The 19648-nt window shown below is 38.0% G+C and overlaps 1 protein-coding gene across 1 annotated transcript in view; it reads left to right on the plus strand.

Annotated features, from left to right (window-relative positions):
* Window positions 1-228: 228 nt before the first annotated feature.
* Window positions 229-19648, plus strand: part of LOC114648022 (tudor domain-containing protein 6-like) — a 37950-nt gene continuing 18530 nt past the window's right edge. Inside the window, 3 exon segments of the mRNA XM_028796799.2 lie at window positions 229-389; window positions 6808-7202; window positions 7204-12148. Of these exon segments, the coding sequence (XP_028652632.2) occupies window positions 6861-7202; window positions 7204-12148 (5287 nt within the window). The 5' untranslated portion in view covers window positions 229-389; window positions 6808-6860.

Genomic DNA, 19648 nt, shown 5'->3' on the forward strand with positions numbered 1-19648 from the left:
TACCACAACGGCAACGTCCAGGTCTCTTAATTGAGTATAGTTTAGCTTCTTAGTAATGTTAATAAAAACCATGCAGAAGTAAAAACTCCACCAAACATGCACATTTGTATAGTATTATAGCAGAAAACCCTTTTCACTAAATAAAATGTGTAACTAATGTTTTGTAATTTGGTATGACCCGAAACGATAAAAGGAGCAAATGCTGATTGCCGTTGATGCTCCGTTGAGCAAGTCACATATCAACGAAACGAACTTGGAGGAGACTTTTTTTTTTTTCTCTCCCTCCGTAGTATACTACATACGCACATATAGTTTTTTGCATTGTTTTCTAAGCTTTTTGGACGCAAAAAAAATCTATTGTTACTCAACTATTTCACTGGATACATTCTGTAAGTTTGCTTTGTTTATTTTTTTTAGGCACCCGTCTGGTAAGAATTGTTTACATTTGTAAGGTTTTTGCTTTACATGCTGAACTGTGTTCCGTTAAAATGAACTCGTATTTAAAGCCTTTACATACATAGACCAGCTTTTTTAGAAAGAGATGAACCATTTCAACGAATTGGTAAAATACCTGCAAGCCGACTTCAGCCTTATTGTTTAACCTTATTGCAGTTTGGTGTTACTGTACTTGAAAACGCTGGCCATATTTCTAAGTGATAGTAAAACGTTAGTGAAACGAAGTTTGCTGAATTTAAAGTCCGTCGATAATGTGTTTTGTATTGAAGGGACTGTTTTTCCTCCACGCCGTCTGCTAATTAGGCAATGATACGTATAAATTCGTGGCGTAAGGTTAGCGTCCGTTTGGGGGCGCTTTTGTAGTTTTTATCAATTTTATGCATGTTTTCTATCACAGCAACATCATACAGGAGAAAGTAGGCTGAAATGACAACTTTTATTGGCTAACGAAATAGATTACAAATGCAAGCTTTCGAGGCAGGTTTGCCTGATGAAGGAGCCTTAGCTGCCTCGAAAGCTTGCATTTGTAATCTATTTCGTTAGCCAATAAAAGGTATAATTTCACCCTACTTTCACCTGTATCAATCTATGGCTAACACGGTACAACACTCCACTGCTAGCAACATCATAAAAATATTTGCCCATTTGGACAGTAGCGTGTTTTCATACAGAGCCTTGGGGTTTATACTCCCAACATACAGCATACCTTTGGCCACACCGTTGGGTACCTTAAAAGATGGCAAGCCGCACGCCCTTCTGGGTACTGCCAAATATTACATGTACTTGTTTGGCTGACACCTTTATCTTAGGCGACTTACAACATTTATGATACAGTTGGATGCATTTATTTTAATTTTTAATTGCAGCAGAGGCAGGTCAAGTGACTTGCACATTGTTACAGCGTCAGTAGCGAGATTTGAACCGACAACCTCATGATTTGAACTCCTAAGCCTTAACCACTACATCACATTGTCTGCCATATGGCTATATATGAAAGAAACTTTGATAGGGTGGTCAGCTAACAGACGGAACGCGCATACGATAAGTTAACTTCTTACCATATTTATTAAAGTAATCATGCAGTAGTTGAACGTTAGTGCCCATGAGTCTAACTTTAAGATTTAAAATGTGGTAATGTTGTACAGTACTACTGTTCTGTTTGAGTGGCATAATTAAAGCATGACCACAGCACCCAGTTCTGTAAAGTGTCAAAAGTGACCGGTGCTGTCACGTTTTGCTGGTCTTTTGATACTTGATTTTGTTAACTTGACAATGAGAAAAGTTTAGAAAACAGGTGGTATGATACAATAGGGTGAATGGACAGATTGTGTAACGCTGCTATAAAATGAACATATATTGGTAGAAGATATTAGTAGTTTTAGTGGTTGTGGATATGTAACATTAATGAAAAGAGAAATAAGGGCTGAGGTGGAATGCTTTAAAGTGTTGAAGAGATCACAGGAGGATGGTCTAATCTGGAAGAAGTGCATTTTGTTTAAAGCCAATTTGATATTCAGAATTTGTTCTGAGCCAGCATCAAATCTGGTTTATTAGTTCTTACCTACTGTAATTACCTATTGCTAAACTGAAAACTTGGTAGGGGGAAAAAAAATCACCCCCTCCCCTTTAAATTAGCAGCATAAGCTTGTTTTTCTGATCAGTAGGATCTTGGCTATACAGCAAGGAAAATTGGTAATTTGTTTTGAGGAAAGGTTCAGTGGGAATTTTTCAGGGTTTTTTTGTTGACATAGAAGCAGCCTGCTAGGGGTCAGAATTTGGAGAAATTGGTGCCCATGGGTTCTGTATACATAAGCAGAACTTGAAATGTATAAATTTTAGTGCATTATTAAGAAATTGCTTTTAAAATTAATTTTGTCCTAATAACCTAATTACACAGACTGTTAGCCATTATTATGTGATTGAGTAAAAAAATCTTTAATACTGTATTAGCATGTTTAATTAAAATGTTTAGGCAAAACAGTAATCACAGATATGCTGCCTCTGCGTTTGGCTGTTGCTGTACTAGTTGAGCATCACAGTTTTGCTGTCCTAATGAGGATGCTGACTGTGCCAGCATCTGCCTGGTATTTTGACTTTTCCTTACATAGTCTGTGCTCGGTAGTTCATTTTGGCATCACTCTGAGTGTTAAATGAAACTAAAATGCACATCAAATTTTCCATTCACTGTGATTTTGCTGGGAGGCATAGTGGTATGGTGTTAGTACTGCTGCATTGCAGTAAGAAGTCCTGGGTTTGCATCCCAGGTCGTCCCTGCATGGAGTTTGCATGTTTTCCCCATGACTGTGGGTTTCCTCCAGGTGCTCCAGTTTCCTCCTGCATTACGAAGATAGGCAGGTTAGGTGGATTGGTAACAATAAAACAAGCCTTAATGTGTGTGTTGTGTGTGGGGGTGTGTTCAATTTGTGATGGACTGGTGTCCTGTACAGGGTTTGTTCCTGCCGTATGCACTATGCTATCTGGGATAGGTACTGGCATCCCCTGTAACCATGGTCTGGATAAAGTGGGTTAAAAAATGATTGACTGTTATTGTGCTACTTGTTTCTGAATAGTCGGCTGGTATTCTGTTATCTGGCATTTATTCACATTTGGTTCTGTTCCCAGATTGCACTTCAGAACATGCATATTTCTTTTCTGCAGTATGTACATACAGTAATATTTATAAATGTTACACACAAATACTACAAAAATGAGCTTTTGTGAGAACAAAAAAGAATACAGCAGTGATGGCTAATCATGTGACCATTCTACCACTCTACAGTACTCTTAATTTTACTGTTCATTTGTTCTCGGAGGTTCAAAGAGTTTAAGACTTCTGACCTTTGATAATAAGTGTCATTGTCTAACTGATGCAGGTATTGTGTGAAATGTGCCTCAAAATTCTGGAGCAGTAAGAAAATGTAAAATATTAAGGGTCACACTAACTTTATTCTTCACAATGGAATGCAGATTTCACATTAATTCCATTCAGACTAAGGTGACAACCCTTTCAGGGGCCATGCACTACAGCATTTACATTGCCAGCTCAAAAGAAACTGCCCCATCAGTCTGAGAGATGTGTCTCCAACAAAAGTTCATATACAAATCAGTTTGAGTAAAGATCTTAATGCATATGTAAAATGAAAATTTGGAAAATGAAAGCACTGTTTATCTGAATTCTTCTCAGTATGGAATGTTAAACTAAAGCGTTAAAAATTTAGCTCAAGAATCCAGAGCATTTACCAAAAACACTGCAAGTTTGTGTATGCTGCCCCACCTTTTGTGTACTTTCCTAGAACATACTATAAATATATTAAAAATCTGCATGCTCTTAATTTCAGATTTTTGACGTAAAGGGTAAAATGAAGGCTAACATGACTTTTAATTACAAGAACTTGTAACCAACAGTATTTTGGTAAACAACAAATGATCGTCCGAATGTATATGTTGTGTGTATACCCTTTAGCAGATACGTTTTGAGTGCACGTTTTGAGTTTTGCAGTAATGAAATTTGGATGTTTATTAGCCAGCTTTTCCCAGTTTTATCGTACTTTACAGAAGAATTCAAAGTCGAGCATTTTTTACAGGGTCTTTTAGGCAGACATTTACAGACAAGTGTACAGATGTCCTACAGGACTAAAATCCATGCTGTAATTGGGCTAATCTGGGACTTTTTATTCTTAAATGTAATTTAATATTATATTAATGGCATAATGGCAATTTTCTGGGTTTATCCAGGCTATCCAGTTGCCAACCAAAATAATTTTACTTCACTCTCCATGGTCCACCCCTCACAATTGAAAAGACCCCAAGATTTGATTGAAATATGGTAACATTGCTGAAAAAATAGCCAACGTGTTTTTGTTTGATTTATTTCTTTATTAACTAGGAGGCTTCACCCCCTTCTTGCTTCGCTTGCCAACCCCTCTGGCTTGCTGTATGTGCCAGCCACTTCGTGTCTCTGCCGCTCAAGGATGTGGATTTCACTTTCACCAAACAAACAACCTTTTAATTCTCGCAGATACACCTCTTCATTGGGAAGAAACCCTACTTTACCCTGATTGCAACACGGATTTGATGATCTACATGTCTCCGACTTGTTTAAATCTGAACAATATATTTGATCTCTTTTCAATGTTCCGTTATTTCAGAGTAATAATTTCCAATTGTTTGCACTAATGCAATCTTCACAATCATTTTTTTTGAGACTTTCAAATTTTAGTACTTTCATTATCTGTAACCCGCTCTGCATGTGTATCACATCAATGTTTTTGAATTCTTTACTACATTCTACTTTGTCATCTTCTCTCTTATTTCTGGCCCTGGGCGTGTTTAAATCTCTTGGCACAAAGTCTCGTCTTGTGAGACTTGAAAGTATCTCTCTGAAAAAGTCACGTCTCGTCCCAGGATTTTTTTTATTAGAATAGAGAGATGCTCTTGTGACAGTCTAACGTATTACATAGCCACAGTGCTGACAGCGATCACACAGTGAAATGAGTGTGCTACTTTATATAAATGAAAGCCATCTGCAGCAGTGAAGAGTAAGGACAGTTTGGCAAAGCTCAAAGATGATTCATTCAGCAAGCATCCTATGTGCTATTGCAAGGCTCTGGGGCTGAAGCATAGTTTTGTGCTGATCCAGTAAAAGGTATTTAACGTATCCAACCCCTTATCTGCAATCTTGTGGCTAAAGGCGATGGGAGGACAACAATTCCAGTTGGCCAGTGTGCTGCTCCAAATGATTTCATCAATGCTCACAGTTTAAATAAAATTATTGCCAACTTAGTGTCCCCATTTTTGCCTCATCTTGGATTGTGTTTAGACATATTTAATTTACAAAAGACGCTTTTTTTCTGTTTATTTTACTCTGGACCTTTTTCTCAAAGATGTGTGGCCTAAACCAGTGTATGTAGTGTTGCCAAACCTTTAAGGAACAGCCTTCCCTCCTTCCTTTTCTTTCTTTCTAATCCCCCACCAAAAAAACTTCAAACACTCCCAAACCAGAATACCTTTTTATAGTATGTTTCACTATTGCAAACTTGCACGCAAAATGCAACATATTTAAAAGGCAGGTCAGTTGTTTTTCTTATTTCCTAGTGTCATTTTATATTTGACATAATCTACAAAGTAAGATTTTGGCAATTAAGGTAATTAAGCCCAACAGGTTCCATGTTAACATGTATGTGCCCCATCACAAATTTGAGTGATGGGACATATCAGTATTGCCAATTTTCCAGTGAGGTTGCATCACTGTTGCCATGGGTAAAGTTTGCTTTTTTTTTTTTTTTTTTTTTTTTTTTTTTTTTTTTTAAGAAGCCTGTAATGAAAAGGAGGTTGTTAGACTTTTTGGCAATGAAGGAGAGAGCTCAAATCAAAGGTTTTTCTTGAGCAGTATACACCACCAGATGGAGCAGCAGATTTCAGCCTGCTTTGTTCCATTATGAGCAACTTCAACTGTACAGAGTGTTTTTCTTTTGCTGAAAATTCTCAGGCCCTCAACAGTATTCTTGGGTTTTCATAAATGGATGAGATGTATGCCCTGCAGTTGAAGGTGGTGTTAATTTCTGAAGTCTGCTGCAGACTAGTCAGGGCATTCAAAACTTTGGAGGAAACTCCCCTTCCATCCTCTATATCTGTTTATAATATTATGGAGGAGTCAGTTTGTATGCATTTATCAAAGAATGGGGAGGTAGTGGATCACCTTTTTGATGCCTTTAACCAGGCTTTTGCTAAATGCTCAAAGCACCGTAATGGTCACCCTGCTAAAGATTATTATAGATTAGCACACACTAGGAGCAATTTAGGATCGCCAATGCACCTAACCTGCATGTCTTTGGACTGTTGGAGGAAACCCACGTAGACACAAGGAGAACATTCAAACTCCACGCAGGGAGGACCCGGGAAGCAAACCCAGGTCTCCTTACTGCAAGGCAGCGGCGCTACCCACTGTGCCACTGTGCCGCCCTATTTTTCCTGTGACATATTGTAATTTGCATTTTAGCAGAGGCCGGATAGTGTGTGCTACTCAATATCCAGTGTAATTCAGTCCCCTGCTTTTCTGTCAGATGCATTAAAGCAACAGATGCAAAAATATTTTGGTGGAACACATTTGTATTAATCTCCTGAAGACTTATGTACGATTAATTAATCCAAGGATTGCCATTTAATTGGGGGGGAAAAAAAACTCCAATTAATCATCATTATTGAAGTGGAAGGGTTCTACCTTCATGCAATTGTAACATCCTTGTGAAGGCTATCTCTATTTGATTGTATTTTTTTAAATCTGTCCTGTTGAGTTCAAAAAAAAAAAATGATGTGGGATATTCTTTCATTTAATTTTTCTCCCCATTATAGGTCTGAAAAATCCAAAATTGCAGACTTCTCAATGAAAAATCTTTTGGAGCAAAATGTGGTCAACTGCGGTGTTTCCAGTAGGCACCAAACTTACTGTTCATCTTGCCAAAATCAACATGAATGCTCAGTCAGTCCTGGTGGAATTCTGGGGCCAGTTCGAAAAAGAGAGGAAAGGAGAATATCAACGGCTTAAAAAAGCAATTCAGATTTTTCCTAAAAGTAGATTTACTGATGCTGATGGCAGTTCTGGAGATTTATGCTTCGTACAGATCCTTGAAAAATGGTACAGGGGAAGAATTCTTTGTAGGAATGGAAAGGAGTATCATGTTTTCCTTATTGATGAAGGGAGAGCCTTAAGGGTTGGGGCTTATAACCTTGCTCTTGGATGTAGTGAGTTTTTTTCAGCTTCCTCCAGAAGTAGAATTTTGTATTGTATCTAATGTTGTTCCTCTTTCTGCTGAAAACAAGTGGTCACCGATGGCACTGGAGTTCATAAAGTCTCTTAATGGATATACGATGGAATGTGTTGTTCAAGATATACTTGTACCCCACAGGACCTTTCTCCTGGATATACCAAGTGTGTCAAAACAGATGTTTGAGATGGGATTAGGAAGAAAACTTTCAAACCAGTTGTTCAAGTGTTTTGTAGAGAAATGCCTTCTGTCTTCAGGTGTTCCTGTAACCAGTGAAGAGTTTCTTCCTGCTTCTCCATTAAATGACTATGAACCAGAAAAACCATGTCAGTGTTATTTCTATCCACAGCTGCAGTCTGATACCTTAGAGGCAGTAGTTGTTACAGAGCTGGTGAATCCATTAAGATTTTTTTGCCAGCTTCGAATTTTTGAGATAGAACTCATCAAGTTAGGAGAACAGATGCAGCAGTTTTATGAAGGAAGCAAAGGAATAGATAAAGCACATCCTAAAACTGTTGGTTCACCATGTGCTGTTAGAGGGAGCAATGGAAAATGGTACAGATCACTCATACAACAGTTCCTGTACAGCAGAGATGTAGAAGTGTTGCATGTCGATTATGGGAAGAAAGAATTGACTTCATTATCAAATATCAGAAATTTGTCATCCGAATTCTTTAGGATGCCTGTTGTTACATATGTATGCTCGTTACTTGGTATTTCTGGAACTGGGTGGTCAACTTCTCAAACAGACCGTTTGAAGGCCCTTGTATTGCACAAAGTTGTTCATGCCAAATTTGAATATTATAGTTATTCAGAGGGTGTTTACTATATCTCCCTTTATGCTGATGAGAAGGTAAATATAAATTCCTTGTTTAGCGCGAAAGACCATGTTTTTCAAGATTGCAAAGCCTTAGTTACTCCTGAATCTGAATCTCGGACTGTTTACAAGGAACATTTATTTCCAATTGGAAGTGTTCTGAATGTATCTGTGTGTCATATTGAAAGCCCCAGTGATTTTTGGTGCCAGTTGTCTAAGAATTCAGATAGTCTGAGGAGTTTGATGGAAGAAATGTCAGACTACTATGCCACTCATTTAGATCCTTATGTACCTACTGAAACAGCTTGTGTTGCTAGGTCTATGAAAGATGGAAGATGGTATCGAGGATTAATTCTAAAGAAATTATCGGGACATGAAGCTGAGGTTTTGCAGGTAGATTTTGGTATTATTATGAAAGTCTTTCTGAAAGACCTGAGAGCTATACATCCAGACTTTATTCATTTGAAAGGTCAGGCGTTTAGGTGTAGCTTGTACAACTTGATTCAGCCTTTTGGGCTTGATCCTTTAAAGTGGACTAATGAAGCCTCAACTCAGTTCCAGAAGTTTGTTTGTTCTGCTGAAAGTGATCACTTTATTCTAAAGTGCACAGTTTATGCAGTTATGTATAACTCTCACAAAGTTTTTTTTAATGTAGTAGACTTAGAAACACCATTTGAAAGTATCTGTGGCTTACTTGTCCAAAAAAGACTAGCTGAGCGGGCACCACTAAAAAAAGCTCCACAGCCTCCTTTTCGTTTGGATACATACTACCATTCAACGTTCAGTATTAAAACTGGTAGTGAAGAGATTGTTTATGCAAGTTGTGCCAAGAAAGTCAGCAATTTCTACTGTCATTTGAAAAGAAACTCTGATGCCATTGATCAAGTAATGGAAAAAGTCAACAGTGTTTGTGCACAATTGCAGCTTTTAGACTGCCCTAAATCATTTGGCACTGCATGTTTCGCAAAATATGAGGATGGACAGTGGTATAGGGCCCAAATAAAATCTGTAAATCCTAAAATTACAGTTTGTTTTGTAGATTATGGAGATACCAAAGAAGTTGAAAAGACTCATTTACTTCCAATTCCTATAGATTCTTCTGACATCATGTCTGTGCCAGTCCAGGCACTTCCCTGTAGCTTGTCGGATGTTCCTCAAGATGTTCCTCCAGAGGTAGATGAATGGTTTGAAAAGGCTGTTCTTGGCAAGGAGCTGAAAGCAGTTGTTGTAGCAAAGGAGTCTGATGGGAAGCTGGTAATAGAGCTGTATGATGGAAATTGCCAGATAAATGCAAAAATAATACAAACCTTTAGAATGCTTCTAAATGTAAACTGTCAAGAAGAAAGGATTAAACATTCTTGGGCAAAAGAACAATCCCATGTTAGAAACGCGATAAGCAATGATGGCATTCAAACAAGATCAATAAATAGAGAATATGAATCTGAGGACTTGCTTGAAAAAAAAAGAGATATTAAATGGCCCAATAAATCTAGAAAGCAGTCAAAAGAAAATGAATATTATAATCCTTCTAAGGAGACAAGAAAAGAACTCAAAAGGGCATCTGCTCCAGTACAAGTAGAAAGAAGTTATTCAAATCAAGTTCTGCTCCATAAGCCTGGTGTCTCACACCTTTCTAAACAAAATGTTGAGGCAATTGTTAAAATTGCTCATACTGTAGAATTTCCCAAGCTTTCTATTCTCCCATTGAAAACCATACAGAATGGCTTTGAAACTGAAGTATATGTTTCTTATTCAAATAGTCCAACTAACTTTTTTGTCCAGTTAGTAGATGATGAGGATAACATATTTTCTCTTGTGGAAAAACTAAGTACTAATAGAGATCTTACTCATTCTGAGATTGATTTGTTACAACCAGATGATTTAGTATGTGCTCTGTTTCCAGATGATGGTTCCTGGTATCGTGCTGTTGTGCAAAGCAAATCCTCCCCAGATATAGTTAATTTGGAGTACATAGATTTTGGTAATACAGCTACCACAAGCATAAAAAATCTGCGTTGTCTCTCAAGGGAATTCTTATCCATCCCTAGACTTAGTATTAAATGTTCTCTGCATGGTTTACAAAGTCCATGTTCAGATGGAACTTGGTCCACAGACTCTCATCTGCATTTTAAAAAAGCAACAGGGGAGATGGAAGGAACCAGAAAACTAACATGCATGTTCTTAAAACAGACCGGTTCAGTTTGGGAAGTTGACATGTGGGACCAGAATTTACAGATTGCCGACTATTTAGTTCAAAGTGGTTTTGCCAAGAAAAGTGGTTTGGAAGTGGCAAATAGTAAAAGATGTGAAGTGTTTTCTTTAAGAGCTTCTGTTACAAATTCAGAAGGAAAAAGAGAATTTACTGAAAATGCTGAAGAATTTCAGTACAAGTGGTGCATGTTGCCAGTTGGACAAATTGTGGAGTCCTATGTTTCTTCATTTGTAAGCCCTGAATTCTTCTGGTGTCAGACTTCCAATTTAGATGTTCTGCAAACAATTGTTGAATTGGCAAATCGTGAAGGAAACTTGCCAAAAGTTGACAATGAAGTAATAAATCTCAGTCCTGGGTCTCCATGTCTAGCTTTATTTAATGATGATAAGTGTTGGTATAGAGCCATGGTTAAAGAAGTTAAAGATAATGCATTGTTAATTTTATTTGTTGATTATGGAAATGAGGTAGAAGTAAGTGAAACATTTATCAAGTTAGTTCCACATGAATTGTTAAAAATTCCCACGCAAGCATTTTTATGTCGTTTGAGTGGAATTGACTTTTCTGTTGGCTCGTGGGATGCTGGTGCAGCAGATAAATGTTATGAATTTCTTGCAGACCAGCTTTTGAATATTACAGTGACAAGTTGCATTGAGAGCGAAGATGTGGGGTTTGGAATCCCCTCCTATCTTGTTAATGTTGAATGCAATGATGTAGTTGTAAATGATATGCTGGTGAGCAGATGGAAAAGTCCTAGTCCAGACAAAAATAAATTATCTGAGAACCCTCAAATTCTGCCTGAACCATCCTTTAGTAGCAGTGAAAAATCCTCAGATATTGTGGAAATAATGCAAAAAAGCATGGAAGACTTCTTTAATATAAAGCATTTTGAGGAGAGGAATGTAAGCACACTTACTGTTTTGTCAGATGAAAATAAACTATGCCAGAAGGATGATGGAATGGATTTTAATTCTTTTCCAAATGAGTCAGTTACATTATACGAGTGTGAGCCAGCCATTGTCATTCTTCCACCACTGGAAAACTGGAATAAGCAATTGGAATCTCATAATTCAGTGAATATAAAGTCAGAAATGGGTAGGAATGCGTCAATTCTGGACAGTAGTATACATCTCGAAGTGGATGATAAACCGTTAAAGATGTGTTTGGAGGTGATCTTGGAAGACAGTGAAGGTGCTAATATACAAGATGAAATGGAAAGTGCTGGTCTTCCACCACTTGAAAGTGTTGATCCACTACATCCAACTGAAGAAATACTTGGCGCAGAACTTGTAACAAACACCATGATATTGTATGAAATTACTAATCAGAAAGACCAGAATGTTCAACATCATAGAATTACTTCACCAGAAAAATCCCTAGAAGGAAGTGGATCAGCGTTCGCTGTCATGGAACCAGGTGGTCTGCCTCTTGCAAATGAAGACCGTGGTACTCAGTTGCTGAATACTGGTAATTGTGTTGCTGACAGTAACTTGGGTATTAAATTAATGAGCATTAGTATTGAAAGGTCCTCCTCTGATATGGAAGATTCACCTTCATGTACTGAAATTAGTCAAGAAAATAATGCAACAGAGTTTTCTACTGAACCCCTGTCTTTTGCTAGTGATGTCCAGCCCTCGGTGGATAGAGAGGTTGAAATTCATGAACACTCCTACTGTAGGATAAACTGTGCAGAGCAGGAAAGTAGTAAAGTAAATGAGAGCCTTGACTTGCTGCTTCTTTCCAACTGTGATGTACAGTGTGTGGATGCTCAGGCAGAGGGAAGTGACATTTACGATGAGGTGTTTCGCCAGTGTGAAGGTGTCAGTGAAGTAAAGTTGGCAGCTCCTGCTGAAAAGGAAAACCAGAATGGAGGAGATGATAATCTTCAGAGTCTAGATGAAGGTGGGTATAGATATAATATAGCTGTTTATCTAACTGCTAATTTCTTTTTAATTCATGTTTAGATTCCACACAAATTTGTGGATAGTGGTTCTTAGGCTGTAATCAAGTTGGTAGTTTGTGTGTGTAAATAGTGCAATAAAAATTCTTGCTTATCCTCAGGATAGTGATGAGACAAAACCATCAAACATTTGTATATCAAGTTGTGAACAAATAGTATATTAATCACAATTTTGATTACAGTTCCAATATACATAATGATGATTGCTGCCATCCATATAGTAGTCCTATTGTGTCAGAGATCAATCTTTTCCAGTTACGGGCTGCTTTAAAGTCGAAACCATTCAGAGGTATATTTGTGGCATGAGTGCATTGACTTAATCAGACTAATTACACAACGCCAAACAATTTTCTTAAATTACAGGCAACTGTGCCAAATGCTTTTTTAAAAGTTTGATTTCTAACCGCTTTTAACAAGTGTGGATTTCTCTCTTGTGTTTGCAGCTTCCAGAACTACATCATATTCTAGATACAGATTTGTCTATAATTTGGCATTATTTTCAATAAAAAAAACAAACAAATGCACACTGTGCAAATAGTTGCAGCACTACACTAATACATTTAAAGAACCTTCTAAAATTCAACCAGTATTGAATGAAAGCACGATGTCCTAGTAACATTAGGTCTACAACACAGATGACCATTTCCATTCTACCAACAAAAGCAAAATGAGATACTGTGTTTTATGTATCAAATGACGAGGCTTATGAAGGTTTTTAAAAACAATTCCGCACCCAGGATAAGAAATGTCATTCCCTCCTATGATTTTTCCAAAGATGTGTAAACTATAATTGGATTTAAAATAAGTGGTGGTCCTTTGTGGTTCAGAAGAACTATGAAAACATCAGAGTGTATAATGTTTCATTACATTAATGAGAAAGTTATGCAGATAAGTTGCATGCAAACAGCATACTTTCCTCTGATCAGTGACGTAACTGCACAAGGACCAAGAGTTGCACTGCTTGCCTGTGGCTTACAGGAGAAATGGCAAGTTTGTATGATTACAGATAACAGAGCAAAGGTAGGAATGCTGTTGCTGTCGGTGACTGAAGCAGAATTCAGTGTTTTAGCCATAGAAGACACCTAGTGATTGGTTGAGAATCCTATATTATTTGTTAACTTGTACATTGTGTATGCCATGGAGTCTTTGCAACATTACCATATTTTAAAACCTAATTGCCTGTTATGTGAAAATACTGTAAAAGCATACAGTAAACTTTAAAAGCATTTCTGACAGTTGAGTTTATTTAATGGTACTGTATTTGAATTCTAGTATATACTGTATTTGTGAAACAATGGGAGCACCATGTAAACATGTATCCCCATCTAAATAAGTTTTAAGCTATGTATTGTTACATTTAATGTATTTATATACCAGTATAAAAGAACTATCAGGCTGTTTACGTGAGCTTCTTAATCTTATTTTAAATCATTTAGGATTTTATTATCTGGATTGATTTCACATGCATATTTTTGTTGTTTTTAATGCAGTACAATCCCAATTTAACATTCCTATGTTTAAGATTTTCCCACTTTTTACATTTGTGAATGCTAATTGGTGGTGAATGCAACTTTTCCATAAGTGATGCTTTGTTTTGAAAAAGTTTGTTATACTTAAATTTTATTTGATATCATTTGATTGTCAGTAAATTATTACAAAGACAGTTACAAATATTTAAAAAGTGAACTGTATCTATTTTAAAATTATTTTAAACAAGTTTTAATTTCACAGTAATTAAGTGGTTCCTTGATAAAGTGAGGCTCTACTGTAACTGCAGAATATAGTATATGCAGTTGGCAAAACAATTGCATATATTTCACTGTAATATTAATCCAAATAAATAAGCACATTTTATAATAAGTGCAACAATCTTATGGCTTTTGTGATAGTCGTGCATGCCTCATCTGTGTGTATGTGTATGTATGTATATATTTGTATAAAACGGAATTTTACACACCATATGTTACGGTTTTGTTTTGATTGACTGGTTAGTAACCTAACTTGTGGATATTTAACTGTCCCTGAATCTACTGGTGCAGATGCAGAGGGCCTTGTAATATTTGCCAGAAAGGGGGAGTGAGAAAAGTGTCTGTGCTGAATGTTATGTCTCTAATAATACTGTTTGCCTTTCCAAGGTTGTGAGTTGTACTAGCTGAATGATGGTAATAGTTAATGATTTCATGGTAATGAGCTGAGATAGTTGTTAGGCTTGAGACAATGCAATTATCCCACATTACAGTTCAAATTGTCATTCAGGCTTGATGATGCAATATTCCCACTGTCATTTATTTAATAAATATACTGTGTATTTAATCTTAGCCATTCATAAATCAAAGCAGTGCAAAGTAAATTCAGAAATCAGTAGACAAATGCACACATTTTTAATTTTGGTTTTTATAAGCTTTCCTTTTTTTTTTTTTTTAAATCTTAAATTAACATTTCAGCTACAGTAACATGTATTGCATGTTAATTAGTACATACAAGTAAGAACTTCACTGTACTCTGTACACATCACAATAATAACCCTGTAAACCTATAATATAATTTTCGGTTTGCATAGTTTTGCACTACAGTAACTTTCTTTTTCGTTTTCAGAGTTAACAAACAGCTGCTGTGTTGTTTCCTGATTGAATGCCTTACTGACTCATTAGCTGATGGTTCTGACTGGATATTTGAAGAAACTTTGTTATACTTTTAAGAAAAATGAGAAAGTCAACATTCTGCATGAGGCTTCGAACTTTTGGCTGTAACAATGTTGCCTGCAGTTGAAAACACTCGCTAACTGGGTACAGATGTGTCATGTGATTAGACTAGAAAAGCAAGTACAATAAGTCCCCTACATACGGACCTTCAAGTTAAAACTTTCGAAGATGTGAACGTGCATGTCCAATAAATTAAAAATTGTTTAAATAAGTGAAAAAATTAAGTTAGCCCAACTTCAAATTTCATGGCAGCACTTAAGTTAGTTTGCGTGTTTGGTACTAGGTGTAATCCAAAACACATGCTACTATTGTTTACATTCTCAGTCTTGTGTGTGCTTTTGACTGTATTTCTGTTAACGTGCTTTATTTCAAGCCCAAGATGTCCAGAATTAAGTGTGTTGAACAAGAACACTGGGACAGAGTTGGAAACTTAAGGGTAATTTCCACACTCTGAGAATTTCTCTACATTAACAAGCCATATAAAACTAAGTAGTATGGTAGAGTTGTGGGCACAATAGGGACCTTCATTTGGATCTCATGAACAGCTTGTTCTTGTTGACTTGTCCTGATTGACTGTAATGTATAATCTTCAGATATGACCATGCCATCAGGAGTACTGCAGGCTTAGTGAGGGCTTTTATTTTGATACACTCAAACTAGAGTTTGTGGCAGAAGTACTTCCTTTGTGATGGTTTTTTGTCCTTGCTTCCAGGTCTTCCATGAATCTGTACAGTGCAAATACATTGTCAATAGGAGTTGCACAGAGGAAGGTTAGGTCTACATACATAGGCTACCTGATTGCATAAACAATGATATTCACTGATGGAAAACAATGGAAACAAAAGTTATCTTTGTTAAAATACAAAAGAAATCTAATAAAATACAAATACTAGTTTTTAAAAGCATTTTCTTATGTACAAATAGCGTTGTGCTAATTGGATGCGTAGGCTAACTGGAATTGCGAATGCTTTCTCGGAACATTCGTTTGTATGTAGGGAACTTATTGTAATGGGAATTCGATTAAGAAAGGTCAGGTTGGGGAGCATGCGCTGGTACAGCTTATTGTTGCACCCACCACATGACGATTACAGCACAACATCCCGGTTGACAACTCCTGAAGCAGACGTGTGGTCCAGTCCCACCCTCCAGAAATGCCCATCTGTCTGCTGTGGTGAGGTGTTTTGGGCGCCCCCCTTGGCCTGGTCCAAGAGTCACCAGAAACATGAATGACACTGCTGAGGTAAGTAAACCTCTCAATAAGGTCAACATTCCCTCAGCAGGCAGACAGTGCTGATGGCTGTGCTCAAGATGTCGCTTAAGGCCTGGATCTTGGTTTTCAACCAGGACATTCACAAGCCGAGACACTTAACTTCTCACTCTGTCTCTTGAGAGCACAGCATCATTGCCAAAGTCAAGATCAGTCAATCTTCATTGACAAATACCTCATGACCATGCCTAACACCAAGTCCACGCAAGCATTGATCAGAGTAGGAGCAAGAACACACCCCTGACGAACCCCAAAATCAAATAGAGAAAAACTCTGCCTCCACCCTGCACAGCACTTAATACCAGTGTTCACACTGGCCATGACATCCAGCAACTTTGAGGGGATCCCACAAAGTCTCTGGATGTCCCACAGGACAGTTTGATTAACTGAGCTGAATGCTGTCTGAAAATTGACAAAGGCTGCAAAGAAACTCTGCTGATATTCGTGTTTGCGCTCAATGAGGACCCTCAGTGCCAGGATGTGGTTGATGATTTGGGCATAAAGCTTGACTGTTTCGAATACTGGTAGGTGAGCAAGTGATTTTGGATCCTATTGAGGATGACCCTGGCAAGAACCTTACCCAGCACGGACTGCAGTGTTATCCCCCTGTAGATGCAGCAATCCAGGTGATCATTCTTCCCTTTCCAAATAGGAATGACAAGTCCTGTTTTCCATTAATTTTGGATCACAAATTCTCCCTTCTCCCAAACTGAAGCAAAGATTGCTTGCAATGCCAGGAGGATAGCCTTACTGCCAGCCTGGAGAAGTTCAGCCCAGTTACCACAGACCCAGCCTTCTCTACCTTCAGCTGGTTCATCATCGATGTAGTTTCAGTGAGATTGGGTAGTTCACAGCTAATTGAAGGATCAGCCTCAAGAACCATGGACCCAGAGGTGTCCAGTGTCCTAGCTGGAGAATCGGCTTTAAACAGCTGCTCAAAGTAGCCAGTCTAGCAGGTCACAATTGGAGTCTCATCTGTAAGAACTGTTCCAACACCACCCTGATTGCGACTCTGAGGGACAGATTTGGATGTGTGTAATACTTTGATTCCCCTGTAAGTAGGATGTGGATCAGTAGACCATAGATGGTGTACCACTTCCTCACAGATTCCTCTAACAAATGCCTCCTTTTCTGCCCTCGGAAACCTTGTGGCTGTGCTTCTCAGTTCCCGGTACAAACCAGAGTTGCCATCAAGGCATGCACAAATAACACAATTTTTGTGCAATTTAATGTAGGGATATAAATGTAGAATTTACATTTGCCCACAGTTATAAGGAACATCGAATAGGTTGAAATCGGAGTTAACTTTCAGCACTGGATGACATCTGCCACTTTAAGGTTATTGGTTTGATGTTCAGTCAATCCGAGCCTGACTTCCACGACACTGAAAGGTAAACAAACCACATGTGGTTATCTCTCTTAGAGATGAAAACTTTTTTTTCCTGTTTTCGCAATACTTCCACATTCTAAATATATTATTATTGCAGTCCATCCATTTGGTATCGATGAAGCTCTGACATCACATTGCCTACATTGAAACATCAGTACCTGGTTAAAGCTATATATGCAATGTAGGCTTGGTTGGTGATGAAGCTTTGGTATTTGCTGTATGTTCTGGAAGGGAAAGCTGACTGATAGATGAAATGACCAATGAGATCCACATATTAAGACACCAGCAGTGAGGGGAAAGACTAGTGTGGTGAAAGATTAACATTACAAAATTATGTGTAAAGTTTTTCTTTTATTTAACAATGATTTTCTAGTTAATGACATTTTAGTTTAACGGGAATAACACTAGTCATAGGTTAAAAAGTACAGAAATGGGCTTGGATCAGTTACCTTGTGGAATGCCTGTGTTGAAGTTCAGTGTGGAGGATGTGATGCCAGTCTGCTCTAATCTTGGTTAGAAAGTCCAAAATGCAGTTGGAGAGAGTGGTTCCAAGTCCTAAATTGAGGAATTTGGTGATGGCCTTGACAGTACAGCAGTGTTAAACTTTATGTCCGGGTCCTGTTTAAAGACTACAGCTGAATACTTTTATCTACTAGGGGGCTCTGCCCCCTGCTTGCTTCGCTCGCCCACCCCCAGGTTTGGTTTACCGGGTATTCAATTTAAAGAGATTATTATTTTCACTTTTACTTTAAAACTTTTGTAAAAACAATACTTGTCCTTTATTTCCGGCCCTGGGTGTGGTTAAATCTTTCTCGTAGGACATATAATGCTGCTCGCGTTGTGAAGGCCAAGGAGATGCCGTTGGATCATCTGCTGTCTTTCTGCTGCTGCTGCCGCTGAGCTTCGCGTTCCGTTTGTCGCACTGCCCGTCGATCATTTGAAAGCCTGTACCACAGCAGTCCTATTGCCACTTCATGCCACTACCGCTCGTGGGAGGGGGGGCGGATTGTATAGTGTGGCTGAACGCGCGCTAAGGAGAAGGGCTCAGATCATCTGCTGGCTTGCTGCTGTTGTCCAGCTGCATGTTTTTTTTCGTTGTTGTCATGTGCTCCTAGCTCTTAAGTGTGTCTGCCAAAAGCATTCCAACAACTCCTAGGTTAGATGACCGTGAACTTGTTATAAATGTTCTCACGTGGCGTTGGTGTCTCTCGCGGGATGTCAGATTGTCTTTTGAGAAGATCACGTCTCGTCTCTCCCTCCCAAGATTTTTTTTTATAATAGAGATTTGTACATGTATTATCCATTTGTGTGTGGGAATGCATTGTTGTGCATCTTCAATAACATTCTGATGCCACAGACACTCCAGTTATTTGTTAGAAAACCTGTGATTTCTCAAGTGCATGGTTGTTCATAGCAAGACAGCCAGTTAAGTGTCAACGGTAAATGTTATCCATCCATTTTCTTAATCTTCTTTCCAGTTTTTTAAATATATCTTATCCTTATTTTTTATGATCCCCTTTGCAATAAACAGGCAGATATTTTGTTAAAGTGGCAAGTGACTACTACTGGCTTACAGGCTATCTTTGAGCCGCAGGAAATTTGTGAGGCAACCTCTAAACAGGGGATACATACTGTATAACCTTAGTTTTTGACACTTCCTGTACCTTTTCGAATATAGTGTTCCTATCTTAACTGGTTAGACCCGAGATGCTGAGACCTGTCCAGATAAAGATGTTAATATCGAAATCCGGGAGAATTGAAAGAGATGCAGTATGCCCAAGTCAAAGAAGTAAAAATCACATAACTCTGAGATAGTAGGGTCTTGGGCAAGTGCATAGCCATACTTCTTCTCAGACTTACTAATATTACACAATGAAAACATAGCATTAAAAGATTGAAGGTGATTCTTATATGAAGCAGTCCAAGGTGAACTTGGCTCAGCGCTGAGCCAGTCTATAGAGATGCTGATTTCTTGCATCCATTGTGAGGCTATACCAAAACATTTATAAAGATCTCAAGACAGACTTAACATGTTAATTATTTCCTTGTGCTTGTTTTTTTGTATTTGCGATCTATGTGACTT

Source organism: Erpetoichthys calabaricus, chromosome 3, assembly GCF_900747795.2.
Source record: "Erpetoichthys calabaricus chromosome 3, fErpCal1.3, whole genome shotgun sequence".
Lineage (NCBI taxonomy): Eukaryota > Metazoa > Chordata > Cladistia > Polypteriformes > Polypteridae > Erpetoichthys > Erpetoichthys calabaricus.